We start from the raw sequence: 26,647 nt of genomic DNA, 5'->3' as shown, positions 1-26,647 counted from the left end.
CCCCCCGGGCACTGAGGCGCACCAGGAAGTCTTCTGGAACTTTCTATCCCCTTCCATCCTGTTCTGGAAGGTTTTAACGTAACTTATCCATTCCCTTCGTGGTACATTCATACTCCCCAGGCCGACTACGTGCCAGGCGGGCTGGCTCCAAACAATGCTGGGCCGGACCAGAAGACATCCCTCCCTTCACGGGGCTCAGCTCCAGGACAAGGGACAAACACCAAACCAGACGTCACACAGAGACCGCAAACATATTGCCTTTTTTTTTTTTTTTTTCTGCCATCTGCAAAATCGGGTAATGAAAAACTAAAGCCACATTAAAAAAAAAAAAAAAAGCACGCACATCATATTAAAGGGGCTGAATGCTAGGGAGAAGTCGAGGTGATATGAAAGCACTTAAGGGAACCGCCTTCCGAGGAGAAGACCGAAAGCTAAGACCACGACGACCCGGCGTGGGTGTGCTTGCCCATCACCCACACGGAAATTCTGCTCCCGTTCCCTCCCCGCCAGCGCCCGGCACCTCTAACCGACCGTCTGTGTCTAGGGGCTTGCCTATTCCGGAAAGCCGACGCAAAGAGATCCTACGGGATGTGGCCTTTTGTGGCCGGCTTTTTCCGCTTAGCAGAATGTCTTCAGGGTTCATCCCTCCGGTAGCAAGTGGGACGACCCCACTCCCGTTTCTATGGCTGAATAATATTCCACCGCATGGACTGGTCGTCTTTCTTTTTTTTTTTTCCTTCTGAGCTTCTGGACCTTTCCAGCTCTCTGCTCTCTCACCTCCCTCCCGCGGGCACGCTCCCCGATGATAACCATCCGGTTGCCCTGGATGTTTCTTCCCTTGGTCATTTCCGCCCGGGACTGATTTCAGGCCTGGAACCTCAGATGGGGAAGCCGGCTGCAGGGAGGAGAAAGTGACTCGGCCAGCTCGTCGCCACCCCCGCCATCCCCCATTCTGAAGAGGTTTCCGCGTGCCCGTGACGTGCGGGACACCGGGCTACGGCCAACCGTGGGGTTGTTCCCCTCGGCACGTCACTTCCCCTCTCCCGCCCCCAGGTAGGACCCACGGGGCCTTGGCCGTGAACACCCCAGGGCCCCCGAGCAGCCCTCGCTCCTCTGCACGGAGGCGCCTTAGAGGTCCCGATGATGGGGTCCCGCGGGGGGTGCGAGCTCACATCTTCCGAGGAGTGAGGCGAGTCCCCGGGACTCCGACGGTGTAATGACCGCTTCGCCCGTCCCCGGCCGGAACGGCCTGGGGGTGAGTCACGTCTCGCCAGGGCCTCGAGTTCCTCATCCGGGCGATGTCTGTCGTCGGGGCTGCTGACGGCAAGCAGTAGAAATTGGCAGAAACTGGACACCGCAGGGGTGTCCCCGGGGCCGCTCTGAGAAAGCCCCACAAGCTGGGGGCTGGACACAACAGGGGCGCGAGGCCAGGAGGCGGAAATCAAGGTGGGGGGTGGGGGTGGGGGGGCCTGGTTTCTTCTGCAAGCTGTGCGGGACGATCCGGTCTGCGGCTTCTGGTGGCTCCCGGCAATCTGACGTCCCTTGGCTTGGAGACGCAGCTCTCCATTTGCCACCTCTGTCTTCACTTGGCCTCCCCGCCGTGGGTCTGCCTCTGGGTCCCCTCTCCTCACCAGCCACACTGGGTTCGGGGAGCGCCGGCCTCACTCCCGAGTGTCCTCGTCTTGATGAATCCCATCTACACCAGCCCTGTTTCCAGATAAGGTCCCGTTTCCAGGTAACCAGGGGTTAGGATCTGAGCATCTCTTTCTCGAGGGACACGGTGGAACCCACCACGCACGCCCGAGACCAGGATTCCAGGGCAGGGCGGGTTCTTGGGAGGGGTCCCAGGAAGCTCCAGCGGGCCGGGAAGGGGCAGAGCCCATCCAGGGGGCGTTAATACGCAGGCAATTGACAGGCGGGGGTGGGGGTGGGGCAGCTGGCGCTCAGACCCGAGGGGAACCTCTGGGACACCCTACAGACTGTTCTTCAGAGGTGTCCCGCCCAAGGATGAGCAAGCCAGGTCTGTCTTCGAGTCCCATCTGCTCCCCTGGTGGGAACCCCCAGCATCTGGGCCCGTCCTGGGTGTCGGCTGAGCGTGTCCCCCAGCCAGGGAGGTACAGTCGTATCCGAGAGCCCTTCTGCCTCTCCCACTCGTGCTAACTTTGCAAAAAAAAAATAAGCAACAATAAGATGCAAGAAAAGACTCGGGAGGTCACAGAAATCACAAGGGGAAGGGGAGCCAGCTTGGGGAGGCAGCCCTTCCTCCTGCCGCACCCCCTCAGCGCCCCCTCCGCCAGGCAGGCGCCCCTGGGCAGGGTGGGAACTGCCCAGCGACCTCCAGCTGCCCTGGACGGGAGCTTGGGGGATGAGCCAGACTCAGCCATGGTGACACGCGGAGAACTGGGGCCACCCGGTCCCCCGTGACATAGTGGCTGCAGAGGGCCCCACCCGGTAAATTGGGAGGCTCCTGAGACTTCACAGGTGGCAAGTGCTTGTCCTTACACATAGCGAGGGCTCAGGAAAGCACTGTTCCCATCGAACGCCTGCTCTACCGAATGGACCGAGCGCCCCAAAGCAGGCGGCCGGGCTATTTACAAACATCTTTCCTCTGTTTTATCCAGCCTGGCAAATATTTTGGTGCCATGTTTTTTGTCTGGTCCGGTTTTATGTTTATTATTATTTTTTTAATTTTGTGAATGTTTATTTTCGAGAGACGGGGGGCGGGGGGGGGGGCGGAGAGAGAGGGAGACACAGAATCTGAAACACGCTCCAGGTTCTGAGCTGTCGGCACAGAGCTCGACGCGGGGCTCGAACTCACGAACCGCGAGATCATGACCGGAGCCGAAGTCGGGCGCTTAACCGACGGGGCCCCCCAGGCGCCCCGTGGTCTGGTTTTGTGTTTAATAGTGCACATGAAGAGGAGGGGCAAAGCCGGTGCTGCCCGCCCCCCCACGCTGTAGGTGGGGAGGCCGAGGCTCAGAGGGGGGACCCTGTTTCTCACGACAAGCCCCCCAGTGGCCTCCTTGGGGACAGATGGCCGTGCCTCCCTCTCTGCCGTGTCTCTAAGTCCTCGGGCAGGAAGGCAGGTGGACACGGCGACCAGGAAGTGCGCTGGGCCCGCTCTGCCCTCTCTGCCCAGGGCTGGGCCTTGAGAAAGGGAGAAGGGGCAGCCACGTGCTGGCCCAGGCCCTACAACCAGCCTTGGCAGGTGCCCTGTGAGGCCACCTCGAGGGCGGGCGCCTTGCAAGGAGCTGGGCAGTAGCTCTATGCTTTGATTTTTTTTTTTTTAATTTTTCAAGTTTATTCACTGTGAGAGAGGCAGAGCGAGCAGGGGAGGGGCAGAGAGGGAGGGGAAGAGAGAATCCCAAGCGGGCTCCGTGCTGTCGGCGTGGAGCCCGACGCGGGGCTCGAACGCTGAAATGCGAGATCGTGACCTGAGCCGAAACCGAGAGTCGGACGCTTTTCCGACCGAGCGACACAGGCGCCCCTGGTTTAATTTTAACAAGGGCTCTATTTAACTCTCCAGAGCGGGTTTCAGCACCCTACGGGACACCCGGCCTTTCCTCACCCTGACCTGCCCCCCCCCCCCCCCCGGTCCTCGAGGGACCGGGGTCAGGGCTGAAGACCACCCTCCCCCCCGCCAACCCCGTGCCCAGGGTCCCCAGCCTCCCAGCCTCCCCCCCCCCACACTGTGGGACAAAGTGGAGATCAGCCCAGACGACACGTTGGAGATCTCTTTGTGGTCCGAGAACCAAAGTCCTAAATGAGCCATCCCGCTGGGCCAGCAAAGAGCAAGGAGGTGTCAAACCTGAGAGGGGTCTCTCTCCCTCCTTGCACAAACCCTCCCCTGCAGTGAGGGCCCCCTCAGGGGCTCCCAGATACACGATCTGTGCCTCACGCTCTGCCCACATTGCGTCTTCTTCCAGGGATGTCCTTACTCCTCCTAATCCTTAATAGTTCTTCAAGATCTGGCCAGGGTCTCCCCTCCTCCAGGAAGCCTTCAGGGATCGCTCTCCCTTCTCCAAACACCTACCGTCATTTCAGTTGCTGCTGTTCTTTTCCACTCCCGGTGGCCTCCTGCCTGAGCTGGAGAACGTGAGCCCTGGAGGCTGAGATTAGCCTCGATACGGTTTCAAGCATCTCACCGTGGCGGGAGTCATGAAACATTCCCTTTTCCCACTGATCTACCTGGCAAACTCCTACTCATCACTCAGAGCCCAATGTTGAATGTCCCCAACCCTGGAAGACCCTTTCCTGACTCTTCTGGAGCAGAGCTGAACACATTCTTCTGGGCTTCCAGTGCGTTTGCCCATAATTAATTCACAGGAACGTACCGAGTGCCGACTGAATGGCAGACGCCTGGCCAGGCACCAGGAACACTGCACTGAACGAGACACAATCAGGCCTCACCTCGAGGGTCCTATATCCCACCTGGGGTGGCAAGCGCCGCCCAGTTTCACAACGATTTCACGAAGTCACCAAGAGGCACCGAGCACTTGCTATGTTAAGGGGACTCGTTCAATCCTGCGAGAGTCAGCGCTGTCTCCTTGACTCCTCCCCACCCCTGTGCTCCCTGTGCTAGAAAGGGGGGGGGGGGCGTTAAGATCACACACACCTCCCCCTCCCCCGGGGCACCTGGGTGGCTCAGTCGGTTGGGCGTCCGACTTCGGCTCAGGTCACGATCTTGCAGTTCGTGAGTTCGAGCCCCGCGTCGGGCTCTGTGCTGACTGCTCAGAGCCTGAAGCCTGTTTCAGATTCTGTGTCTCCCTCTCTCTGCCCCTTCCCCGCTCATGCTCTGTCTCTCTCTGTCTCTCAAAAATGAATAAACGTTAAAAAAAATTAAAAAAAATAAGATTATACCCTCCTGCCCCCGGTGTCTCTCTCCTGGTCCCCTTCCTGCCTTACTTCTCTCCTTGGCACCTGTTTTCCTTATCTCTCACTTACTCTCTCACTACGTCGCGATCTCCCCGAAGCAGAGAACCGCTGTCTATATGCCCACAGCCTAGAAGAGTGCCCGGTAAACAGGGGTGACCGAACAACAGGTGTTGAAAGAACCGCATCCCTCTAACACTCTGTCTTTTCCAGATGAGATCGCTGGTGCTCAGAGATGTCAAACAAGTCGCCTGAAGTCACACAGCTGGTGAGCAGCAGAGTCTGAATGCAAACCCAGACCCCCGGCTCCAAGGTGCACGCTTCCCGCCCTCTGCTGTGCTGTCCTATCCCTTCGTACCGCCAGCACACATCACCCGACCGCCTCCCCCACTCGACCACGTCCCCCCCCGAGGGTGGGAGCCGCTGTCTCCGTGTTGAACCCACAGGACCGCACACAGTGCCTGACCCAGCAGAGCAGTTTCTACTAAATGTTTACCGAACGAGTAAATGACCGCACGAATGCCTAATTATATCTTATAAACGCTTGGTTGTTGATGGTTGAGAACACAACGCTCAGTTTCGAGCCCTTGGGAGTCTCAAAGCGGGGGCTGTCCTCTTTGGTGGGCCAAAGCGTGTCACAATCCCCCTGCGCGTTTTCTGCAGCGCCCTCCGCCTCTTGGCTCACAGACCAGGGGCCGTGAGCGAGGGCGGGGAGCTCATCTGCCCACCTCCCGACCTTGGCACACGTGCGTGCCAGCCCGCCCGAGTCTGGGGGCCGCCGGTCCCCTCCCGGCCTCCCCGCCCCGGGCACTTACGCGGGGCTTCTCGGCCAGCCTGGTGTGTAGCGCCCGTCTCCAGATATTCTTGGCAGAACTGGCTTCGCGGACAAGCAGCAGGAAGGACAGAGCCCAGATGACCTTCCTCCCGCCGCTGCCCATCCCGCGGCCGGGAGAAGGCATTTCCTCCCACACGGGCAGAGAAGAGGGGCCCCTCTTGCCGGGAGGGGGGGGGGCCTGCAAGTGGGGGACAGAAGCGTGCACGGTCCGCCGGGCTCTTAGCTCCACTCGGCCGGGCCCCTCGGATCATGTGTCGGCGCCCAGCACATGCCCCCACCCCTACCCCCACCCCTGCCGGTGGCCGGCCCGCCCTATTTTTAGCTTTGCCCTATAACATCTGGCCGCAGAGTCGCCACATAGATGTCTGCAGCCCGGGCAGCTGAGACGGTGGAGGCAGGAGGAGGGGGGTACGGGCTCGCCAGAGACGTGGCCGGGACACATTGGGATAATGAGCATTTGCGTGCAGGCTCGGTCCCCTCCCGGAGGAGGTGTGCTGGCTCCCGGGGCGGGGGGAGGACCCTGGGCCGGTGGGGGTGGGGGTGGGGGTGGGGCGGCTCGCAGCTGCCACCTCACCCAAGTTTTGAGCTGAGCCGACAGGCTCTGCCCATGGAAGCTTCTTCGGAACATGGTGCTGAGTGGGGACCCGCCGAGCCTGGCTGCGGAAACCTTGGCGTCCTCGCCTCGCGCGCGGCCGAGCGGACAGCTGCGTCGTGGGGTCCTTGGGGAGGGGTCGGCGAAGCTTTGCACGCGTCGTGAGTGTGCCTGCCGGGGCCGGCCCGCGTGTATTCGGGCCGGGCGCGGAAAAGCGCCGGGCTCAGAGCTTCACGAACGTTCTGTCGCCGGCTGCGCACAAGCAGCCCCTCTGGTGACGCCCGTTTCGCAGGGGAGGAAACACAGGCGCAAGACCGCCCGCGGTCCGGCGGCCAGCGGCAGAGCTGGGGCTCGACCCCAGGCCCCTGTGACCCCACGACATACCACAGAAGGGCCCCCCAGCCCCAGACTTAGGGACGCGCCCGGGTGGCGAACCGGCTAGGCCCGTGTCCGCGTGCTGCTGGGAAAGCCTGCACCCCGCGTCCCAGTTCTTTCACCTGTGACACTGACTTTGTCGTCTTGGCGACAGTGGCAGGAGGGGCTCAGAGACCCCCGAGGCGGACGCCAGCTCCAAAAGGTCAAGCCTCCGCGCCTCTCTTATTTGCCTGCACAGGGCCTGGCCTGCGTCGGTGCACGGAACAAATGTAGCCGTCACGACGACCCTGCGAGGAAGGGGGCCTCGTCTGCAGATAAGAGAGGCAGGACAAAAGTCAGGCGCATCTCCTAGCCCCCAGGACACGGCGTGGGGCTGGCACACAACAGGCACTCGATAAAGGCTCTTGAGCTGAGGAGTCACCCCCGCGGCAGCATTCGGATCCCAGGGACCCAGGGCCGAGCTGGGACCCGTCAGGTAATTTCTTGCAAAGATTAACTTCTAAAAGGGACCCTCCGAAGTCCTGAGGACAGGAGGGGTGATGGCCCAGGGACACGTGAACTACAGGTCTTAATGCGGCAGGAGAAAGGCTCTGGGAAGAGAAGTAAACACGGAACAAATCTGCCCGGGGAACCAGCCGCTTTCCTTTGATCAGAATCGAGGCAGGAGCCCGGCCCGACGGCCCAGCGGGCGCCGGGGCGGGGGAGGCCAGCCGGGGCCCGGGGCCCAGCCGGGATCGCGGGGCCGGCAAAGCCGCCCGGGTCTCTGCCAAGCCTCAGAACTTGATGTTCCGAGCGGCAGAGGTCTTTCTGGTGTATCCGAGCTCCGGAGATCTGGATCGGATCCCAAGCTTTGTGGGCCGTCCGTCTGGGACTCACCAGCCCCTGACTGACTTCCTGCGGATCCGGGGGCGAGGTTTCCTCTGGGAAAGCCTTGGGGCTGGCATGGCCTTTCAGGTCCTCTGCGCCGAGCGAGGGGCCCGCTGGGCGCCTGCCAAGGCCTCTCTCCCTCTGCAAAGACAGGAAACGGTCTCCTTTAAAACTATAAAGGGCACAAGTGCTCAGGGCTCCCACTCTGAAGAGCAGAGGACAAGGTCGCAGTTACGGGGTCCAGGAAGAAATCGCCCTGCAGCCCTGATCGGACACCCCGACCTTGACCAGATCAAGCAAGTAAACGCTCCACGAAAGGGGTCAGGGCGACATCAGTCCACGCGTCACACGGACACGCAAGAGACTTAGAGGAGCCCTGGGAGGGCGCCCCGGGGAAGTGACCGCACACCTGAGCGCTGAAGGATGCGGAGGGACAGACAGACGGGCTTAGAGTCCGCTGCTGTGGGCCCGCGGGGATTGTGCCTTCCTGGGCCCGTGCTCTGTGCAAAAACAAGGATGACAAGGATCCTACCACAAGTGCCTTGATGAAAAGACAAATAGAACTCAAGCTGGAATGCTTTCTTTTTTCGGTTCTGGCTTGAAGAGAAACCGAGTCACTTTCCTGAGCCCCTCAAAGTCTCGTGGGCCCTAGGCAGTGTGCCTGGAGATGGCCCCGGGGTCCCAAGAGCGCTGTGTGACCTGGGGCGAGCCTCTGCCCTCTCTGAGCCAGGAAGCTGGGAGGATTAAATGGATAGTGTGGGTGAGCCCACTGGGTGCACGGGAAGTGCCCTTTGTCATCATGTCCTCTGTATGAGCAGGGTGGCCCCAAGGGGAAAAAGGCCCTCAGGTTGGCCGTCGGCCTCAGGAACCGCCCCGCCCAGCTCTGCTCCGGGCTGTGAATGAAAACAGATGTCCCCTGGGCTGTTTGTTCTTGGACAGCCTGACCCTGAACTCAGTTCACTCCACTGCCCTGTTACTGACCTCCACTCACTGTCCGCCTCCCCCTTCCCCCTCAGCTGATGCCCTCCCATTTAGGGAGCTCTCAGCTTCTCTCTCCAGCAAGGCTCCTCGCCTCCTCCCCCTGCCCCCAGAGGGACCGGTGGCCCCAGGGCCAGACCTCCTAGGAACTGACCCCTTGGCCCTGGCCAGGGGACCTCCCTTACTTCCTTCCCATTCAGCGTTGCTGCAGGAGAAAGCGTCCCCTTTCCAGCAGGAGGAAGCCACAAAGCCCGGGCACGCTGGTCGAAAGGTCAGGTTTGAGGGCTAGGCCGGCTCTTTGCACCCGTGAACCCCAGCCAAGGCGCTGGTCCTATCGGCCCCTCTCTAGCTGCCGGGCCCGGCTCTCAGCTGACCTCTCTTGCTTCTCTTCCATGCTACGCGACCACTTGCTTTTCGTTTCTCCGTCAAAAGCAGATCTGGTTTTGGGGCGCCTGGGGGGCTCAGTGGGTGAAGCATCTGACCTCGGCTCAGGTCACGATCTCACGGTTCGTGGGTTCGAGCCCCGCGTCGGGCTCTGTGCTGACCGCTCGGAGCCTGGAGCCTGCTTCGGATTCTGTGTCTCCCTTTCTCTCTGCCCCTCCCCTGCTTGTGCCTTCTCTCCCTCTCCCTGTCCCTCCCCGCCTCACTCTCTTTCAAAAATAAATAAACATTAAAAAAAAAAAAAAAAAAAAGCAAATCTGATTGTGAAACCCCTCCATATCCCGCCTCCTAGGCCAAAAACCTAGCCCTGGCCCTGTTAGGACAGGGACAAAAATGCATGACCCACAGCCTCTGCCAGTCTGACCTAGACTCTCTCCACCTGGGTGTTAGCATCCCCTGCGGGAGGGGGTTTTAATAAGCCCACACCCAGGTCCAGCCTGGACCAAAGAAGTCAGAACCCGGATCAGTGAGATCGAACTGGGTGTTTCCAGAGGTCCCTGGCTGATTCCGATGAACAGCCAGGGCCAGGAGCCCTGATACACCGCAGGCCTCTCCCCGAAGGGCCCCCAGCGCCCCTCCACGCACCCTCCCTTCTCCTGCTGCAGCAACCTGCCCTCCCCCACACATGCACACCACCTGCCTCTTTGCTCCAAGGCCTCTGTATACGCTTCTCCCTCTCCCCGACACCCTTCCCTGTTTTCTGTGCTGGGGAAACCGGTTCAAGCTTCTTCTCATCTCCACTCTCGGCAAAACACAGGGCTGCTTCCTCCCAGAAACGTTCTCTGATCTCCAGGCCAGCCGGGTTCCCCCGAGAACGGGCTTTCTGGGCCCGCGTGCCTCTGCTGGATAGGACCCAGGTGACAGGACGGTGGAAATGATGTTTCTTGTGACAATGCCTGACTCTCCCAATACGCGGGAAGTGCTCTAAGGGCAGGGACTGTCTCGTCATTGGCTTGGGTGTTTCTGTTCTCACCTACTATGCGCGTAGCACGTAGTAGGAGCTCAGCAGACATCCACCAAGTGGCTGCATGGATGTGTCTGCTCCCCCGCCAGGGCCCCCGCCCAGACGACTTTGCTGGGACTTCCTAAGGTCAACCGGCCACCGCCTGTGCCAGACCGTGTCCTAGGAGCTGGGAACACAACTGCCCCTCCCCGCCAGCTGTGCATCCTCGACGTCTGGGGCTGGACGGCCCTCTGACGTGGGGCCTGCCCTGTGCGCTGGGGGACGCTTGGCCTCTACCCACTAGACGTCAGCGATGTTCTCCCCGCCACCCCCCACCAGGGGTGACGGCCAAAGATGTCTCCAGACGGTACCGAACGGCCCCTAGTCTGGGACAAAGTCCCTCCCGGTAGAGGTCATCGCCGGAGGTGACCACAGTAAAACAGAGCGGAGTCAGGATGCTGGTTTATGGGTGTTGCCGAACTGCCCGCATATGTTTCCCGCGCTTTTCCGTAGGTTTAAGTCACATACACACACATTTAAAAGAAAAAAGAACGGGGCCCCTGGGCGGCTGGGGCGGCGGCTATGCGTCCAACGCGATCTCGGCTCAGGTCACGATCTCACGGTTTCGTGAGCTTGAGCCCCACATCGGGCTCCGCACCGACAATACGGAGTCTGCTTCGGAGTCTGTCTCCCTCTCTCTCTCAAAATAAATACACGTCAAAAAAAAATTATTAAAAAAAACCCAACGTCACCGTAATAAACTCTGGCAGGAAGTGTGAGCCAAGGTGAAGGGCTCTCCGGTCCGCCTTGCGCTCCGCTCCCGCGGCGCCTGGGGACCGCTGCGCTCTGTCTCCCCCAGGCCCCCCGCGCCTCGTGCACAAGCCGCCCCTCGCCCCTCGACGGGGTCACTGAGCTGACAGAGGGCGCAGGCGGGGCTTCCTTACCACCGCCACCCCTAGCCCTCCTCCGAGATCCGGTTCTGAACGAGTTCTGCTTGTCCAGACCTGCCTGCCATTCGAGCAGAGCCCGCGACGATGCTCACGGGGCCACGCGCCAGCCGTCGGCGGATTCGGGGTGAAGAGCACGCACACGCCTCTTGTAGGTTCTCGCGCTTCCTTGCAGCTTGAGGGACACCCAAACAGAGAGGTCTACGAAAGTGAAAGGGCAGAGTATTTCAAAGAAGTCTCGCCCCTGCAACAGGCAGACAAACGACCCCGTGTGACAAGCGGTCAACGGACTCGGGGAGACGTTCATTTCCCCGAGGAACGCACGCAAGGTGCCAACGGGGACGTGGAAAGATGCTCGATGCCATTGGCCATCAGAGGAAGGCAAAGCAAAGCCACGTGAGAGGTCCCCTCCCGCCCACCGGGACGGCTGGCTTTTCACGCGCGCACACACCCAGACGTGCCCGCGCGCACACGCGCAGGAAGCTGGCAAGTCTTGGCGAGGACGGGGAAGAACGGAGCCCTGTCCGCGGACAGCGACAACAGCAAGGGAATGTCCTCCGGGCAAACGTTCGGTGGCGCCCCCGAGAGCTGAGCACAGAATTACTCGAGACCCAACAATTCCACGCCTAGGGAACTACTCGACGTAACTGAGAACGGGGACTCAAACAAACACTTGTTTTTTAAATGATTTTTTTTTTAACGTTTACTTCTTTTTGAGACAGAGAGAGACAGAGCATGAACGGGGGAGGGGCAGAGAGAGAGAGGGAGACACAGAATCCGAAACAGGCTCCAGGCTCCGAGCTGTCAGCACAGAGCCCGACGCGGGGCTCGAACCCACGAACCGTGAGATCCCGACCTGAGCTGAAGTTGGACGCTGAATGGACTGAGCCACCCAGGTGTCCCCAAAATGGTTATTTTTTTTTTAACGTGAATTGGACTTCAATAAAAGTAAAGTGGAAACAAAACTACCCAGACGAGACACAACGAAACTGAGTTCTCCACCCCCTGCCTGCGTCGGTGCAGAAAAGCCTGCCTGCCCGTCGCCTGCCTGCACCTGCTTCTTCCGGCTGGTCTGGTCACCGAACCTTCTGCTCAGCGACCACTCCCTCCCCGCCTCCTGCCTTTGTGGTCCGGGTTGGGGCTCAAGGTCGACCTCACGGGATGGCGGGGGGGGGGGGGGGGCAGGGGTCAAGGTCAGACAATCCATAAAACCTGAGCCGGGCAAAGCCATCCGAGGTACCATTTGCTCAGGATGCCATTAGAAAAGCGAAACAAAACCCCCGAACACAAAAGCTGTGACTTTTGTCACAGGTGAGCTGGAGACTCCGCGGTCCTTTTCCGGAGCGAACTCTTCACTTTCCAGGGAAGCAAACGGTCCCCCTGTCCCCGCACGGCAGCCTCATGTTGTGTCTCCCTGGGACACAGAGGCCCTGGGGACAGCGCGAGAGACGGGTGAGACGGGAGAGAGATCCCCTCCGTCAGGGAGGGGACGATCCAGACCAAGAACACCGGTACATGGTGCTAAATGCTATAAGGACTCAGAAGTCTGGGGTGCCGTGTCAGATGGGGAGCCCCCTCTAGAGAGGGTGGAAAGGAGCAGCATCCGAGGGGCGACCTCTAAACCCAGAGATGAGAAGGAACCCAACAAGTTAAGGGGGGGTGTGGTAGGAAGAATCTTCCAGGCAGTGGTCACCTGCCTCTGGCCCCAAGCTCGCTGTACTGTAAACTCACGGGGGCCCCGAGGGGTAGGAGGCAGCCCTTGCCGTATCCCGAGATCAGGGGAGGACTGGGGACGGGGTGGCTGGAGCAGGACTGAAGGAAAGCCGTCTAGTGATGAGGGTGCTGGATTCCCCCCAGGCCTGAGCCAACCACGCATCCACGCGCCCTCTTCCCGGCGATCGGTTCAGGAAGGGGTCGGCCATCCGGTCTGGACCAATGAGGTGAGATACTTCCAGGAAAGCGGTCCTCAAAGCGGAGGGCCACGGAGGAAAAGTGATGCTTCCTCTGTGCACTTGGGCTTTATCCGGTTAGGATGCAATGCCAGGATCTTCAGCAGCCATTCTGTCACCATGAGAGGACAATCAGGAGAATGAGGCCAACGCTGAAATGGCAGCAGGGGGGAAACCCCTGAGTCCTTGGTGACTTTGTCGAACTGTTGAGTTCGGTCGATCCTGGAGCCATCCTAGCCGGGCTTCCCGTTACGTGGCACAAACTCACCTTCCGAAAGCCCACCGGGAGAGACTAGGGACTTGACTGGGTCCCCTGCGACTGTACAGACACATTGTACAGCCCACGCAGAATTGTCACAACCCATGCAGAATCCCACGTGCCCCCTTCCTTCTTCCTTCTTCCTCCCCGGGGTCAACGAGTCAGGCCACTTGGCCAGGAGTGGTCAGTGGGGACAGCAGGACACCCCGAGGTTCTTGCCACCCTTCCAGGCAGACACCGTGCAGAACGCTTTCGCTCGGCAAGAGTGCAGAGAAAGAACAGAAAGCAAGAATCCTTGACCCTTATTATGCAGTGCCTGGTGCAAATAAATCGATCACTTGGCCAAAACAAGCCGTCCCGCCATCTATCACAGTGTGACGGGCACATAAATTCGGAAAGTGACTTCTGCCTGGCCGGGCAGGCAGGGCCCCCGTCCCGGCGGGCAGAGAGGGAAGGTGACAGCCTATCCCTCAGGCCCAGGGTCCTACCTCCTCTTGGAATCAGCTGCCCACTGCTTTCCTGACTTTTATTTACTTATCTTTCATGTTACAAGGCACAGATTTTGTATCAGGGGAAAATGGAAACAGCAAAGGGTATTTAAAACAGAGGGATTCAGGGGCGCCGGGCTGGCTCCCTCTGCTCCTCTCCCTGGCTCGTACTCTCTCTCTCTCTCTCTCTCTCTCAAATTAAAAAAAAAAAAAAAAAAAAAAAAAGAGGGATTCATGCAGGACCTTTGTTACATAGTATACAAAACAACTCAGAGACTGACAATAACAAGGAGCCACTGCCCACAGCCCCAGTGTAGGGAGGCGGGTGGGGGTGGTATTTCTCGGGCCCAGGATCTGGGGTCACCCCGAAGCAGCTGAACCACAGCAAGGCAGGCCGGTGGTAGTGGGGCCACAGATGAGACACAGCCAATGCTTAAGGCCTCAACCCCGGCACAGGGATGGGAAAAACACCCTGGCTTCTGCCTTCCTCTGCCCTCCAGTCTCCCATCAGGGCCTCCCGCTGTGTGAGCCCAGTGACATGGGAGCAGGGGACACGCTGTCCGCAGGAGTCAGTCCCCTGGAACGTCCCCCAGAGTGGGAGAGGAGGGCGGATCCGGGGGTAAACGGGCCCAGGATCAGCACAGGTAGTCACGTCAACCCCCCTCCCCCCCCCAGCCACCCAGCCACACACACAGGTGACTTCTCCATTGTCTCCCATCCCTAACTTACTCTGTTCCTTCCTCTGACTAGATCAAAAGCTGATAGAACCCAAAGCGATGGCAGAAACCTTCCACTGATCTGTTTTTCTTCGATGTTTATTTTTGAGAGAGACAGAGCGTGAGCAGGGGAGGGACAGAGGGAGAGGGAGACACAGAATCTGAGCAGGCTCCAGGCTCCGAGCTGTCAGCAAAGAGCCCGACGCGGGGCTCGAACCCACGAACCGCGAGATCCTGACCTGAGCCGAAGTCGGACGCTTCACCGACTGAGCCACCCGGGCGCCCCTCCATTGATCTGTTCGACAGCTAGCTATTCACTGAGCATCTACTGGGTGCTGGGCCATTATTCTAGGCCCTGAGATCTGCGGAGCTTACGTTCTAATGGGGGGACTGGGAAGTGACATACTATGAACAAGAAGCAAACGAATGAACAAGATAGTCCCAGAGGGGTGGGCACTACGAAGAAAATAAACCAGTGATGCGCAGTGAGAACGAGTTGGCTAGGGTGGTGGGCAGGAAGACGTCCCTGAGCAGGTGACATCCTAGTCAAGGTGGGAGTGATGAAAATAAACCACCTGCGCAGAGAGAAGGTCGAGGCATATTCCAGGTAGGGGGCGCAGCACGTGCAAAGGCCCTGAGGGGAGCACTAAGTTGGCCTGTTGCAAGCATCATAACAGCACTGACAACGTCAAAGGGTCTCAACTTAGCGGTGCTTAAACAAGAAACAGCTTCTTCGCTCGTCTCTCTTTTTTCGACCAAAACGGCAAAGCCCTTCCCAAGTACATTAACAAATGCAAACCGAGAGGGGGTAGATTTGAGGGTTGTGGTGTCAGGGGGCACCCAGCTCCACTGACCGGGACACCAAGTGGGCAGGAAGCAGGACCCAAGCCAGGATGCACAGCGGACTCCACGTATACCCTTGGATTTCCCATCAAAAATGCTCGCGGTGACGTTTTCTGGACGGTAGAACGGGGGGAGAATGGAATCGTACCAATAGTTTCTAACTTGTCTACAGCGATCAGGCATCACTAAGAGAAAGGATGGCCGCGGGTTCACATCCCAGCTCTGTCACCTTGCGGAAATGTCCCCTGAGCTCTAGGCTCATCCCCCCTTCCCCCAGCAAATGGTGCGTGACGGCACCTGCCCCGGGACTGCCGTGCAGAATAGAACAGAAAACCCTGGCAAGTACTCCGCACAGAACACGGCCCACAGCACTTCTGTGAGGTGCCAACTGTGGGGATCTCACCACAGAGAGTCTCAACAACCGACTTCCAGGGTGCTTGTGACTCGGGGGCGCAGACTGACTCACCGAGGACACCGGAAAAATCCAAGGCTGAGGAGTGATCTCAGGCCTGCAGATCGGCCAGAAGGAACAGACATCAGGCAGGAGGGACGGACAAGCGTGTCTGGGACAGAGAGACGCGTGTGTCGACATCAGAGGTACCAGCCGGCACCCCTGACCAGAGCTCGAAGCCCCACCCCCACCCCCACCAGGGCGGCAGGTGGGGCCCCCGGAGCCTCCGGGCTGACAGAGAACCGGCGAGAAGGCCCCACCCGACCTGTGGCTGTCCCCACCTCTGGTTCCTCCGCTGCGGAAATTGGGAAATCGGCATCCGCTGGGTGTGGGGGTGGGGGGGAGAACGGCACGGGGGAGCAGATTTATAACAATAATTCTGGTCATAGAAATGACAATAATCAGGGGCGCCTGGGTGGCTCAGTCGGTTGAGCGTCCGACTTCAGCTCAGGTCACGATCTCGCAGTTTGGGGGTTCGAGCCCCGCGTCGGGCTCTGGGCTGACGGCTCGGGGCCCGGAGCCTGCTTCGGGTTCTGTGTCTCCCTCTCTCTGCCCTTCCCCAGCTCGTGTGCTGTCTCTCCAAATTAATTAATGTTAAAAAAATTAAATTAAAAGTGTAGGCTATCCTGACACAAACGAGGAATTGTCCCATACATCACTCAATTTAAAAAATAATAATAACAATGATCACACTTAGGTAGCCTTTCTCTAAGCCAAGAACTTCACACGCTCACACACCTAATCCGTGTACTAGCTCTAAGGGGTAAGTATGGCTATTATCCCTACCTCACTGATGGGGAAACTGAGGCTGGCCCAAGGTCACCCATTGGCCTAATGACCGTGCTGGCTCCATTATAATCAGAACTCTGTCACCTGAGGGTTCCGTCATTTGCTGCCCCAAGAGATGAGCCCCAAGTCACCCGATGGCCCAAGACCTAGACACTCCCCCTTCCGCCCCCCCCAACCCCCACCCACATACCTCTAATCACCTGGACCCCGGATTCCCTGAAACAAGGATTCCACTTCAACACAACTGCCCAGCCCCAGTCCCCTGGGGCCAGCCCGGCCTAACTTTCCCTCCCAGGGCCTGGCTGAGGGGCCCACACCCTGCTCTGCTCCCCGACAACCGCAGAGGCCTCTGGACCATCCCTGAGCAGCTCAGGGGTGAAGTCCCCATGCGTTTCGTGTGTCTGGTGCCCACACAGCCCAGGCACACTCACGGTAACTGGCTTTCGCTGGTGCCCTTCCCTCCTCCCGCAACGCCCTTCCCTGCTCCTCACTAAATTCTACTCCCCATCGTCAGGGCCCAGACCCTCGCAGGGTGGGGGGAAGGACGTGGCGGCTCCTGGGAGGGCACGGAGGTGAGGCCCTCGGCCCCAGGGTGAACCACGAGCCACGGCAACTTTGCAATCACCTCCAATGTCACCCGCTCGCCGAACGAGGGCCGCGCAAGGGCAAAGCACCCCCTCACACCTGCTTTGTCAGTTCCCTCCTCCCACCCCTGCGTGAAATTTGGCAGTTTTTGTAACTCTTGGGGGACAATGTTAGTAATTAAGAAAGAGCCTCATATGTATTTTTAATGTTTATTTTTGAGAGAGAGAGAGAATGAGTGGGGGAGAGAGAGAGGGAGACACAGAGTCCGAAGCAGGCTCCAGGCTCCGAGCCGTCACCACAAAGCCTGACGCAGGCCTTGAACTCGTGAACTGTGAAATCGTGACCTGAGCCGAAGTCCGACGCTCAACCAACCGAGGCACCCAGGTGCCCCAGCCTCAAGTGTATTTTTAAATAGTGCTGCTTCCAGGGGCGCTTGGGTGGCTCAGTCGGTTGAGCGTCCGACTTGGGCTCAGGCCACGATCTCACGGTTCGTGGGTTCGAACCCCGCATCAAGCTCTGTGCTGATGTAGTCATCAAGCAGCAACATCTGACTGACAGCCGTCTAGGAAAACTGGTCCACGATGGGGAGAGAGGGAGAACACAACTGAATTTGAAGAGGAAGAGAAGGAAAAAGAGGAGGAGGAGAGGAAGGAGGGAGGGAGATTCATCTGAGTCGGGGTTGCCAACAATCACTGAGAAAGCTAGCGAGGGGGCCCCGGCTAATACCCAGGGGGGACTGGAACCACCGTCAATTGGCAGCTGCTAGCAGGGGTCAAGGGCGGATGCGGGGCGGGCTCACGACACCCCCTGCTGGAAGCAGCCGGCCACTGCCGAAGAAAGAAGGTGGGCATTCACTCGGACGGAAGAGCAAGGCGCCTGCTTCCAAGCTAGAGGGCCTGGTTAACTAGTTTTCTCCCTCGCTGAAACGACATCTGTCGTAACTTGGCTGGAGCCGGCCGACCTTTTATCTGTTACCTCCACCTGATCTGCTACGCAAAGTCACAACAGAGACGACGCAGGACAAGCTCAGGGATGCTCACCGCTGCAGAGCATATAATGCTAAAACGTGGGGGGGGCGGGGAAGGGGTAGCAGGAGGGACAAATGTCCTGGTGTGAGAGAACTGCCTAAGAGAATGAGATGTATGTAGGCACTGGCGCTCCAGGCCCCTATCAAAGTGGTGCAGAACTCTAGTGACTCGGGCAAGCGTTCGGAACATATTGCATTCTACAACGGAATGTATACGATATTTCAGCTTTTGCAAAAAAAAAAAAAAAAAAAAAAAAAAAAGTAGAGCATTTTTATGCACGTGTGCCTGGAAAAATGCGGAAGATGTCTCTGAACAAGCGACATCCTCAAGACGGAAGTGATGAAAAAAGAATCACCCCTGCAGAGAGAAGGTCTAAGGCAGGGGGTCACAGCAGGTGCAAAGGCCCTGAGGTGAACACCGGTCTGGCTTGCCGTCATTGATACATCCAAAGGGTCTCGATTCAGTGGTGCCCTCACACCTGGTTCCATCGTCCTCCAGCCCATCACCTGCCGCTCCCCCCACCTCCTTCCCAGCCTCACTGGCTTTGCTGTCCCACAAACAACCTCAGCCACTCCTAGACCAATCGCTTTCATGCGCTATTCCCTCCACCCAGAATGTTCCTCTTCCCCTGCCAAAAAAAGTTTTTCGTGTTTGTCCCCTTATCATATTTCTAGTTTTGAGAGAGGCAGCATGAGCACAAGCAGGGGAGGGGCAGAGAGAGAGGAAGAGAGAGGATCCCAAGCAGACTCCATGCTATCAGCACACAGCCCGATGTGGGGCTCGATCCCACGAACCGTGAGATCATGACCTGAGCCAAAATCAAGAGCTGGACGCTTAACCGACCGAGCCACCCAGGCGCCCCTGTTCCCTTATCGTTTAGGGGCTCCTGGGGGGCTTGGGCGGTTAAGTGTCCCACTTTGGCTCAGATGATGATCTTGTGGTCCGTGAGTTCGAGCCCCGCGTCGGGCTCTGTGCTGACAGCTTGGAGCCTGGCACCTGCCTCAGATCCTGTGTCTCCCTCGCTCTCTGCCCCTCCCCCACTTGCACTCAGTCTCTTGCTCCCTCTAAATAAATAAATAACCATTAAAAAAAAATTAAGAGCATTTCAACATGTGTAAATAAATAAGTAAATAAATCTCGGTTCAAATGCCACCCCCCCCCCTCCTCAGGGAGAGAATTCCTGCTGACTCTTGCAAAAGCAGCCAGCCAGTCCCTTTCAGTGCCGTACTTTAATTCTCCTGCCACACCTGTCACGGACCCAGTTCCCTATTTATTTTGTGTGTTGCCTGTCTCCTGCTCAAGAAGGCCAGCTCCATGAGAGAACACCTTGTCTATCTGGCACACTGAGAGCTGGGAAAGAACTCGGAACGCAGTAGGCATCCGTACATTTGTGGATAGAAGGATGGGTGGGTGGGTGGAAGGAAGGAAGGACAGAGGGATGGATGGGTGGGAAAGTGGTGGGTGGAAGGAAAGATGGTGGGATGAGGGGACAGGACGCTGGCTGGGTAAATGGGAGGGTGAGTACAAGGACAGAAGGAGGAAGGATGTGGGGCACCCGGGTGGCTCGATCGGTTAAGCCTCCGACCTCAGCTCAGGTCATGATCTCGCGGTTCGTGGGTTCGAGCCCTGCATCGGGCTCTGGGCTGACGGCTCGGAGCCTGGAGCCCGCTTCGGATCCTGTGTCTCCCTCTCTCTCTCTGCCCCTCTCCCATTCGCTCTCTCAAAAATAAATTTAAAAACATAAAAAAAATTTTTTTAAATGTTTTTTTAAAAAAAGGAGGAGGGAAGATGTCAAATCCTAAGAGGAGGCTACCGGACTGAGCTGATATTGTTGCTGCTAAACACTTCGCATCTGTGTTTGAAGGGCTGCTCTACTCTCTCTCTCTCTCTTCCTTCCTTCCTTTCTTGGGAGAAAGCGAGAGAGCGAGAGCGAGAGCGAGAGAGAGAGAGAGAAGGAGAGAGAGATTCTCAAGCAGATTCTGCGTGCCCAGTGCAGAGCCTGACGTGGGGCTCGATCCCACAAACCGTGAGATCATGACCTGAGCCGAAATCAAGAGTCCGAGGCTTATGCCCAGGTGCCCTGACACCCTCCTGATAGGGACTTTGGCTGCCAAGTGACCGAGGCCAGCATCCCTAAACCTCCGAATCAGACTCCACAATCGTCTTAACCCATCACCAAACACCCATATTTAATGACCTCCCCACCTGATGTGTGGCCCCCCCCGGCTGGCGATTTAGCGGCTTCATCGCCGGCCCTGACAATCATGCCGTTCAGAGCGCTAACTTCTCCTCCCACCGGCCGCCGGGCCCCTCTGCGCTGTGGCCTTCGTCCAAAACACATGGCTTCTCTGCTTGTGACGCCGGGGAGCCATCTGCGGCTCCCAGAGCAGGTGCAGATTCCGGGCCACTCCGAGTCCTCCGCACCCTGGGCCTCGCCTCGCTCCCCAGCCTCATTCTTCAGTTGCGTTCAGGAAGATTCCTCTCTCATTGGAGAGCACAGCCCGCTGCCCCAGACCGCCAAGCCCCTGGATGCGCTGTCCTCTCGGGCCAGCCACCGTTAGGTCTTCTCTCCATCTTGGGAGTGGCCCTCCTTCCTGGTGCTCACGCGGCACGGCAGCCCCGCCGGGCTCTCAAAGACGCCCCCTTCCCTGCAGGAGCCGCTGTCACCTCCTGCCCACGGCTGTCCTTCCGTCCTGTCCACGTCCTCGCAGGACCCACCCCCGCCCCCAGCCCAGAGACCCAGGAGGAACGCACGCCAGCCTTTCCCTCGTGCCTCTTACCCCATCCACTGCCAGTGTCAGCTGCCCCCCCTCCCGCCTCCGCCCTCCCTGCCACCACCAGGTCCCCTCCCTCCGACGCAGATGAGGGAGGGGCCCCCACGCTCACCGCCCCATCCCCCTCCTGGCTCCGTCCGCTTTGCCCCACGGCAGCCAGACAGCCAGACCTCAGCAGAGCCTTAACCTGGTCCCAGCAGGCCGCCGCTGCCCCGAGAACAAAATCCCTAAACCTCTCCTTGGCTCACAAGGCCTCTCTGGTCTACCCCTTGCAGGTGACTCCACCCCCCCCAAATTCTGCCTGTTGCTACATGGGCTTCCTTTTCATCGCTTCCTCTCAGCTCCCCCGGCTTTCGCAGAGGCTCAGGACATTCTTTCGGATCATCTTGGCCTGGAAAACCCTACTCGTCGTTGATATCACACCCTCACCTTAACCCGAATAGTAGCGACAGGAGCTAACGTCCGAGAACTTCTATGTGCCAGTCACGGCGCCAAGTGCTTTACAGGCAGAGCCTGTTGGGTCATCAGAGCAACTCTAGGAAGGAGGGACGGTTGTTATCCCCGTTTTACAGGTGAGGAAGCTGAGGCAGAGAGCTCAAGGGACTGGCTCGAGCTCTGGGCAACTGAAATTGGGACCAAAACCCAACAGACACTCTGAGGGACAGCCAGAGTCCCTCCCTCGCTCTAGAGCCACCCCAGAGGAGGTCCTACCCCCTCCGGAAATCTCTATCTACCCCAGTCCAGGCTTATTGCCTCCTCGGCTGAGCCCTCCCCCACCCCCCATCCCCCCATAGCTGGTACTCGTTCTGAGCAGAGCACCTAACGTCTGCATCATAAATCCCATATGGAAGATTCCTGCAAATGTGGCCAGCGACAATCCTTCCCAACCCTGTATGCTCCTGGCACCGAGAAGTGGTCCCTTGGGGCGCCTGGGTGGCTCAGTCGGTTAAGCATCCGACGTCAGCTCAGGTCACGATCTCACGGTTTGTGAGTTCGAGCCCCGAGTGGGGCTCCGTGCTGTCGGTGAAGAGCCTGCTTCGGATCCTCTAGTCTCCCTCTCTCTGTACCTCCCCCGCCTGTGTTCTGTCGCTGTGAAAAACAAATAGACTCTTTAAAAATTTTTTTAAAATTAAAAAAAAAAAAAAAGTGGCCCCTTGGGCTGGTTTGTGACTTCGTTAACCCAACAGCATATACAGTGAACAGGAAAAAATCAGCCGCTCTCACCTCCTCTCTCAGAGCCCAGCTGCCAAGCTGTGAGGAGGGGCCCCGCGGAGAAGAGTCCCGGAGAACAGCCACCTTGGACGTTCCAGCCCCGGCCGAGCTCTGTGCCGAGCTCCCAGCCGCGGGACTGGACTCAGGCGGGACCCACAGAACCATCCAGCTGAACTCCAGCTGGCCCCCGAACCGTGAGAAAATCACGAATTGTTTTAAGCTCCTGGCTCAGGGCATCTTTCAGAGCCTCGGTTTTCCCATCTGCGGGGGACACGGGATACCGATTCCTACCTTCGGGGAGTGTTACAAGGACTAAGCACAAGTGCCTCGCAAATGGTCATTTGCTGGCTGCCGGTTTTTAACTCTGGATCAGCCAAGAGAACAAACCTTCCGCTGCACCCCAGCCCAGGCACTTAGGTCCCCAAACCGCCCAGACGCACAACTCTCTGTTCCCTTCCCCGACTCGTCCTTCTGTGTCCTGCCTGGTGCTGGGCTCTCCTGGCCAGGCCCGTGGGGGTGGCGACAGGCATGGGGACACAGTTCTTCCACTCACCCAGAGCAGCAGGCGGGGGCCGGTGAAGGGGTCCGGAGAAATGGCTCCATCCGGAGGCACATCTCTGTCCGGGGAAAGCCGCAGCTTAGATGCAGGAGACTGGCTGGCAAACGGATCTTCACCTCCCGTCTCCATTAAAGGATGGTTTGACCCGGACCTGCTCCCATGCGGGAGAAATGAGAAACAAGCGATATTCCCACTGGAAAACACCCTCGGATCATCCGGGCCAGGCGGGTGATTGACCGAAGAACACAGACAAGTGCGGGACGCAGAAGTGAGGGGCGTAGGGTAGTGTCTGCCCGTGGCCTGTGGTTATTTCAGCGCCTTGTTCATTTCAGTTTAAATCTAACCTGCAGACACGCGGCAAGAGTGGGTAACTCGGACCGTAGAATCGTGACTGCCCGGGGCTGGGAGAGTGGGGGCAGCCGGGGAGTGACTGTTAGCAGGCACCTGTTTACTTTCCGGGGTGATGAGAAGGTTCCAGAACTGGACGGGGTGATGCTTGCCCAGCTCTGCGAACACACGAAAACCCACTCAGTTTTACACCCTTGAAGTGGGTGGATTTTAGAGCGTGAGAGCTACAGCTCAACGACACTGTTCAAACAACGGGAAGGATGTAGGAGAAAAAGGCCAGAGCTCGATGAATTTTCAGCAAGTGCCTCCTGTACCCCCCCCCACTCAGATGAGAGGCAGAACCCTGCCAGCGTCCCAAATCACCCCCCGATGCTCCAATTCATCTTCTGCCCCCCACCGCCCCCCCCCCCCCCCACTCTTTAAAGGAAACCATGATTCTGACCTCGGACAGTATCCTAGTTTTGCCCGTTCCGGTCCATCCTAGGATGGAACCATTCAGCGCGTGGATTCCTTTACGTCCGGCTTCTTTCACCCATGTTGGTTTCTGGCTGGGGACCAGTCTTCACGGCTGCGGAGGATTCCACTCTGTGAACACACAGTGAGCAATTTATCCACGCTGGTGGGCATTCGGGCACCTCTGTGTTTGAGCGACTCCCAGGAGAGCGGCCGCGGACATCCTTCCGGGCCGCACTCGCCAAACCTCAACGTACTCATCTGTAAAATGGAACCATAGTAACACCTCTGGCGTTGGAAAGCACCCCGCACAGTGCCTGGCTCCTGAGTGCCCGCTGGACGGGAGTAACGATGGGTGTTGCCAGCGCTGGTCAGGCTTTCTCACCCTGCGTCTGTCCCCTTTCACCAAAACCCATTCACACTGGGAACCCCTGACTGCTAACGATGAATGCTGGTTAGCACTGACAGCTTCTGAGAAGAACTCACAGGGCTAAGTTTTAACATCAACCCGCAGAAAGTCAGTTCCCTTTATGCCCCTCCAAACCCCGAGAGACAGTTACTTGGACGGCTGTGTTGCAAAACAGTTACATTAATCACGCACTTCTACCTTGAAACTGCTCTTTGGCCCGTGTATTCGTCGCTTCAACGTGTCATATTCTCTAATTGTCCTGAGGTCGAGTCAGCAGTCACAGTTGAGAAGTCTGTAATTTATAGCAAACGCGGAAAAATGCAAGTCTTTAATTTTATTAAAGTCGAGTTTCCATCAAAAGCAAAAACCAAAACACCAAAAACCCACAAGAAAAAGAAAGAGAAAACAAAAGAATCCGCCCACAAGCTTGCAAAGCCCAGTCGTGTCCATAGCGCCCTTCTGCAGAAGGTTAATGTTTGAAATGTCTTTCTAGTTACATTTCGAAATGGCTTCATGCGCCATTAACCGCTTTGTAGAGGCATGAATTTTCCCGGGGCACCGTTTTTGCCAAGGAGGGTGATGGCCCGCGAAGGGAAACGGAAGGCTGGAGGGTGCGATGTCCCATAAAACCCAGGTTTCAGGACCATGGAGAAGATTAAGCTCCCTCATTGTGCATTTCAAGTGGTCTCTGGGGACGCCTTTTAATCTGCAGGTGAAAGCTGCTGATTCCCAGGGTGATAACAAGCAATCGGGTTCCAAATGGTCTAGAAAAGAAACCCAGCCGGCCCGATGGCTTTTTTTTTTTTTTTTTTAATTCCCTCTCATTCGAGGCATCTGATGTGGACTTAGCATAATTAAACTGGTGACAAGGGCCACAAGATAAAACAGCTATCTGAGGGAGGGATTTTTTTCCAGCTGGGCTAAAGGATCAATTAAATCCCCGGGCTGAGATATCAAATCATTAGCACCTCCCTAATCCAAAGGCTGCTCAACTCTGCCAGGAAGTGGGGAAAAGGGGCACAAAGACCCTAGGGTGGGTGCTGACCCGGGGAGCCAGCCTGGGAGTGCAAATAGGGCAGGCGGGTCCCTGGGGTCAAGGTCCTGAGGCGTCTGGCTCTCCCCTGGTGAACTCCAGGAGCCGGGCCCACCGAACAATCTTACAGAACCAAACGTGCACTGACACCGGATGCTGTCCCCATTTCTCTGGAGTGGTAGAGTCTGCCTGACTGCACAAACCTGAGATGGCCTCAGACCCCAAATCGCACGCCCCTGCCCTCTGACAGGGTGGTTGTTAAATGCCTGCAAAACCCTCAAAGTGGGACCCGTCCCTCTGGGTCGCTGTTTCCTCATCTGTAACATGAGAGCAAATAATACACACACACACACACACACACACACGCCTGGGAAAGCTGCGGGAAGTACGTGAGGAACAGCAAACAAAGCCCCTGGTCTAAGGCGGAGCTCATCAGACATCACCTCTCCCCCTTAACCCTTCATCTGAGTGGTCGCTGTGTTTTATTTCTTTAAACCCACAGCAGGGGTAGAGCTTGGAGGTTAAGGGAGACTGGCTCTGTGGACCATTCCTCCGAACCTTCCCAGCATGAACAATTTCTACGTCTGTCCGCTCAGGCCAGCATGTGGCCCACGCATCCCAGAATGGCCGTACGGGAGGTGCACGTATAGAAATCTTTCCACGTCAGTTAGCAAACAGCCCATCCTCCCTCCACCCCAAGTGTCCCCCCCACCAGCCTCCATGACGCCTCCCCTCAGATTCCCCAGGGGAACTGAGGGGCTCACCCCAGGGAGCAGGAGCCTCTGGGACCCTACGGCCCCCTGGATCCACCCTGATTGGCCAGTGCCACGCTGCTGGGCTCACCGACACACTCAGCAGGGATGCGGGCATGACTATCGCCCGTTCATCGAGGGGAAGCAACGGGGGTGCCCAGAGGGGAGGAAACCAGCTCAAGGGCAATCTTCCAGGAAGTGACAGACCCAGGACCTGAACACAGGGGCTGCTTGACTCCTGGAGGCCAGACGGGAGCAGGCGCGGCGTCTGAGGGACACGATGAACGCATCCCAAGCCTTGCTCGCGGTACACCCCACCCCTCACCTGGTCGGAATCCTGCCTCCGCCATTGACAAGCTATGTCACTGCAGGCAAGTAACCTAAGCCCTTCGGCTTTAGCGTCCTTCTTTGCAACAAAACCAAACGAAACCCAGAGCTTTCTCACCTACTGGCACTCAGAGCCACGTCATTCTTGCAGCACAGCACGGTGTCATTCTGTCCTATGCATTTGTAGATGGTCCGGAGCCTCAGTCCCCTAGATATCAATAGCACACGCCCCCGCCTTTGATCAGGACCATCAAAACGGACTCCAGACGTCCCCTTGGTGGCAAAATCATCCCCAGTTGACAATCCCTACCTTATTAAGGTTATTCTCAGGGTAACAGCTTACAGAGAGAGCCTGATGTCCTTACCTTGTTCATCAGTGAGGACTGGATTTGCCTGCAAGTAACAATGTCTCTAACAGGCAGCTGCTTGGCTCCCTTTCACAGGAAAGGCCAAATGTTAGCAGTTCAAGGCTGCACGGGTGGCTCTGCTCCATTCCTTCATTCCTGACCTTTGACCTCGCCCACAGGGACCAAGGTGACAGCTGAAGGCAAGAGTATGGAGAGAGAGATGAGGGAGAATGGGAAAGGCAGAGGTCACAGGTCCGCCAGCCATCCCTTCAAATAGATCCCCAGGTGGGGCGCCTGGGTGTCTCAATCAGTTGAGCGTCTGACTTGGGCTCAGGGCGCAATCTCACGGCTCGTGGGTTCGAGCCCGGCGTCGGGCTTTGCTCTGACAGAGCGGAGCATGCTTCGGATCCTCTGTCTCCCTCTCTCTCTGCCCCTCCCCAGCTTGTGCTCTCTCCCTCTCCAAAAATAAACATAA

The 26,647-nt window shown here is 57.9% G+C and overlaps 1 protein-coding gene across 2 annotated transcripts in view; it reads right to left on the bottom strand.

The window, feature by feature from the left end:
- WFDC1 (WAP four-disulfide core domain 1) overlaps positions 1-26,366 on the bottom strand; it is a 43,553-nt gene extending 17,187 nt beyond the window's left edge. Inside the window, exons 1-3 of one of the 2 annotated variants that reach the window (XM_019413042.2) lie at positions 26,191-26,366; positions 23,294-23,436; positions 22,498-22,654 (exon numbers count right to left, since the gene is read on the bottom strand). In XM_019413042.2, coding sequence (XP_019268587.2) covers positions 22,498-22,632 — 135 coding nt within the window. In that variant the 5' untranslated portion in view covers positions 22,633-22,654; positions 23,294-23,436; positions 26,191-26,366. Of the gene's footprint in view, positions 1-5,687; positions 5,954-22,497; positions 22,655-23,293; positions 23,437-26,190 lie in introns of those variants that run through there. The other variant, XM_053906708.1, reaches the window with a different exon arrangement.
- Between the last annotated feature and the right edge of the window lie 281 nt (positions 26,367-26,647).

Source organism: Panthera pardus, unplaced genomic scaffold (assembly GCF_024362965.1).
Source record: "Panthera pardus isolate Hobbes unplaced genomic scaffold, ASM2436296v1 HiC_scaffold_19, whole genome shotgun sequence".
Lineage (NCBI taxonomy): Eukaryota > Metazoa > Chordata > Mammalia > Carnivora > Felidae > Panthera > Panthera pardus.
Note: the sequence above shows the minus strand (reverse complement) of the source record. Positions and strands in the feature narration are given on the sequence as shown.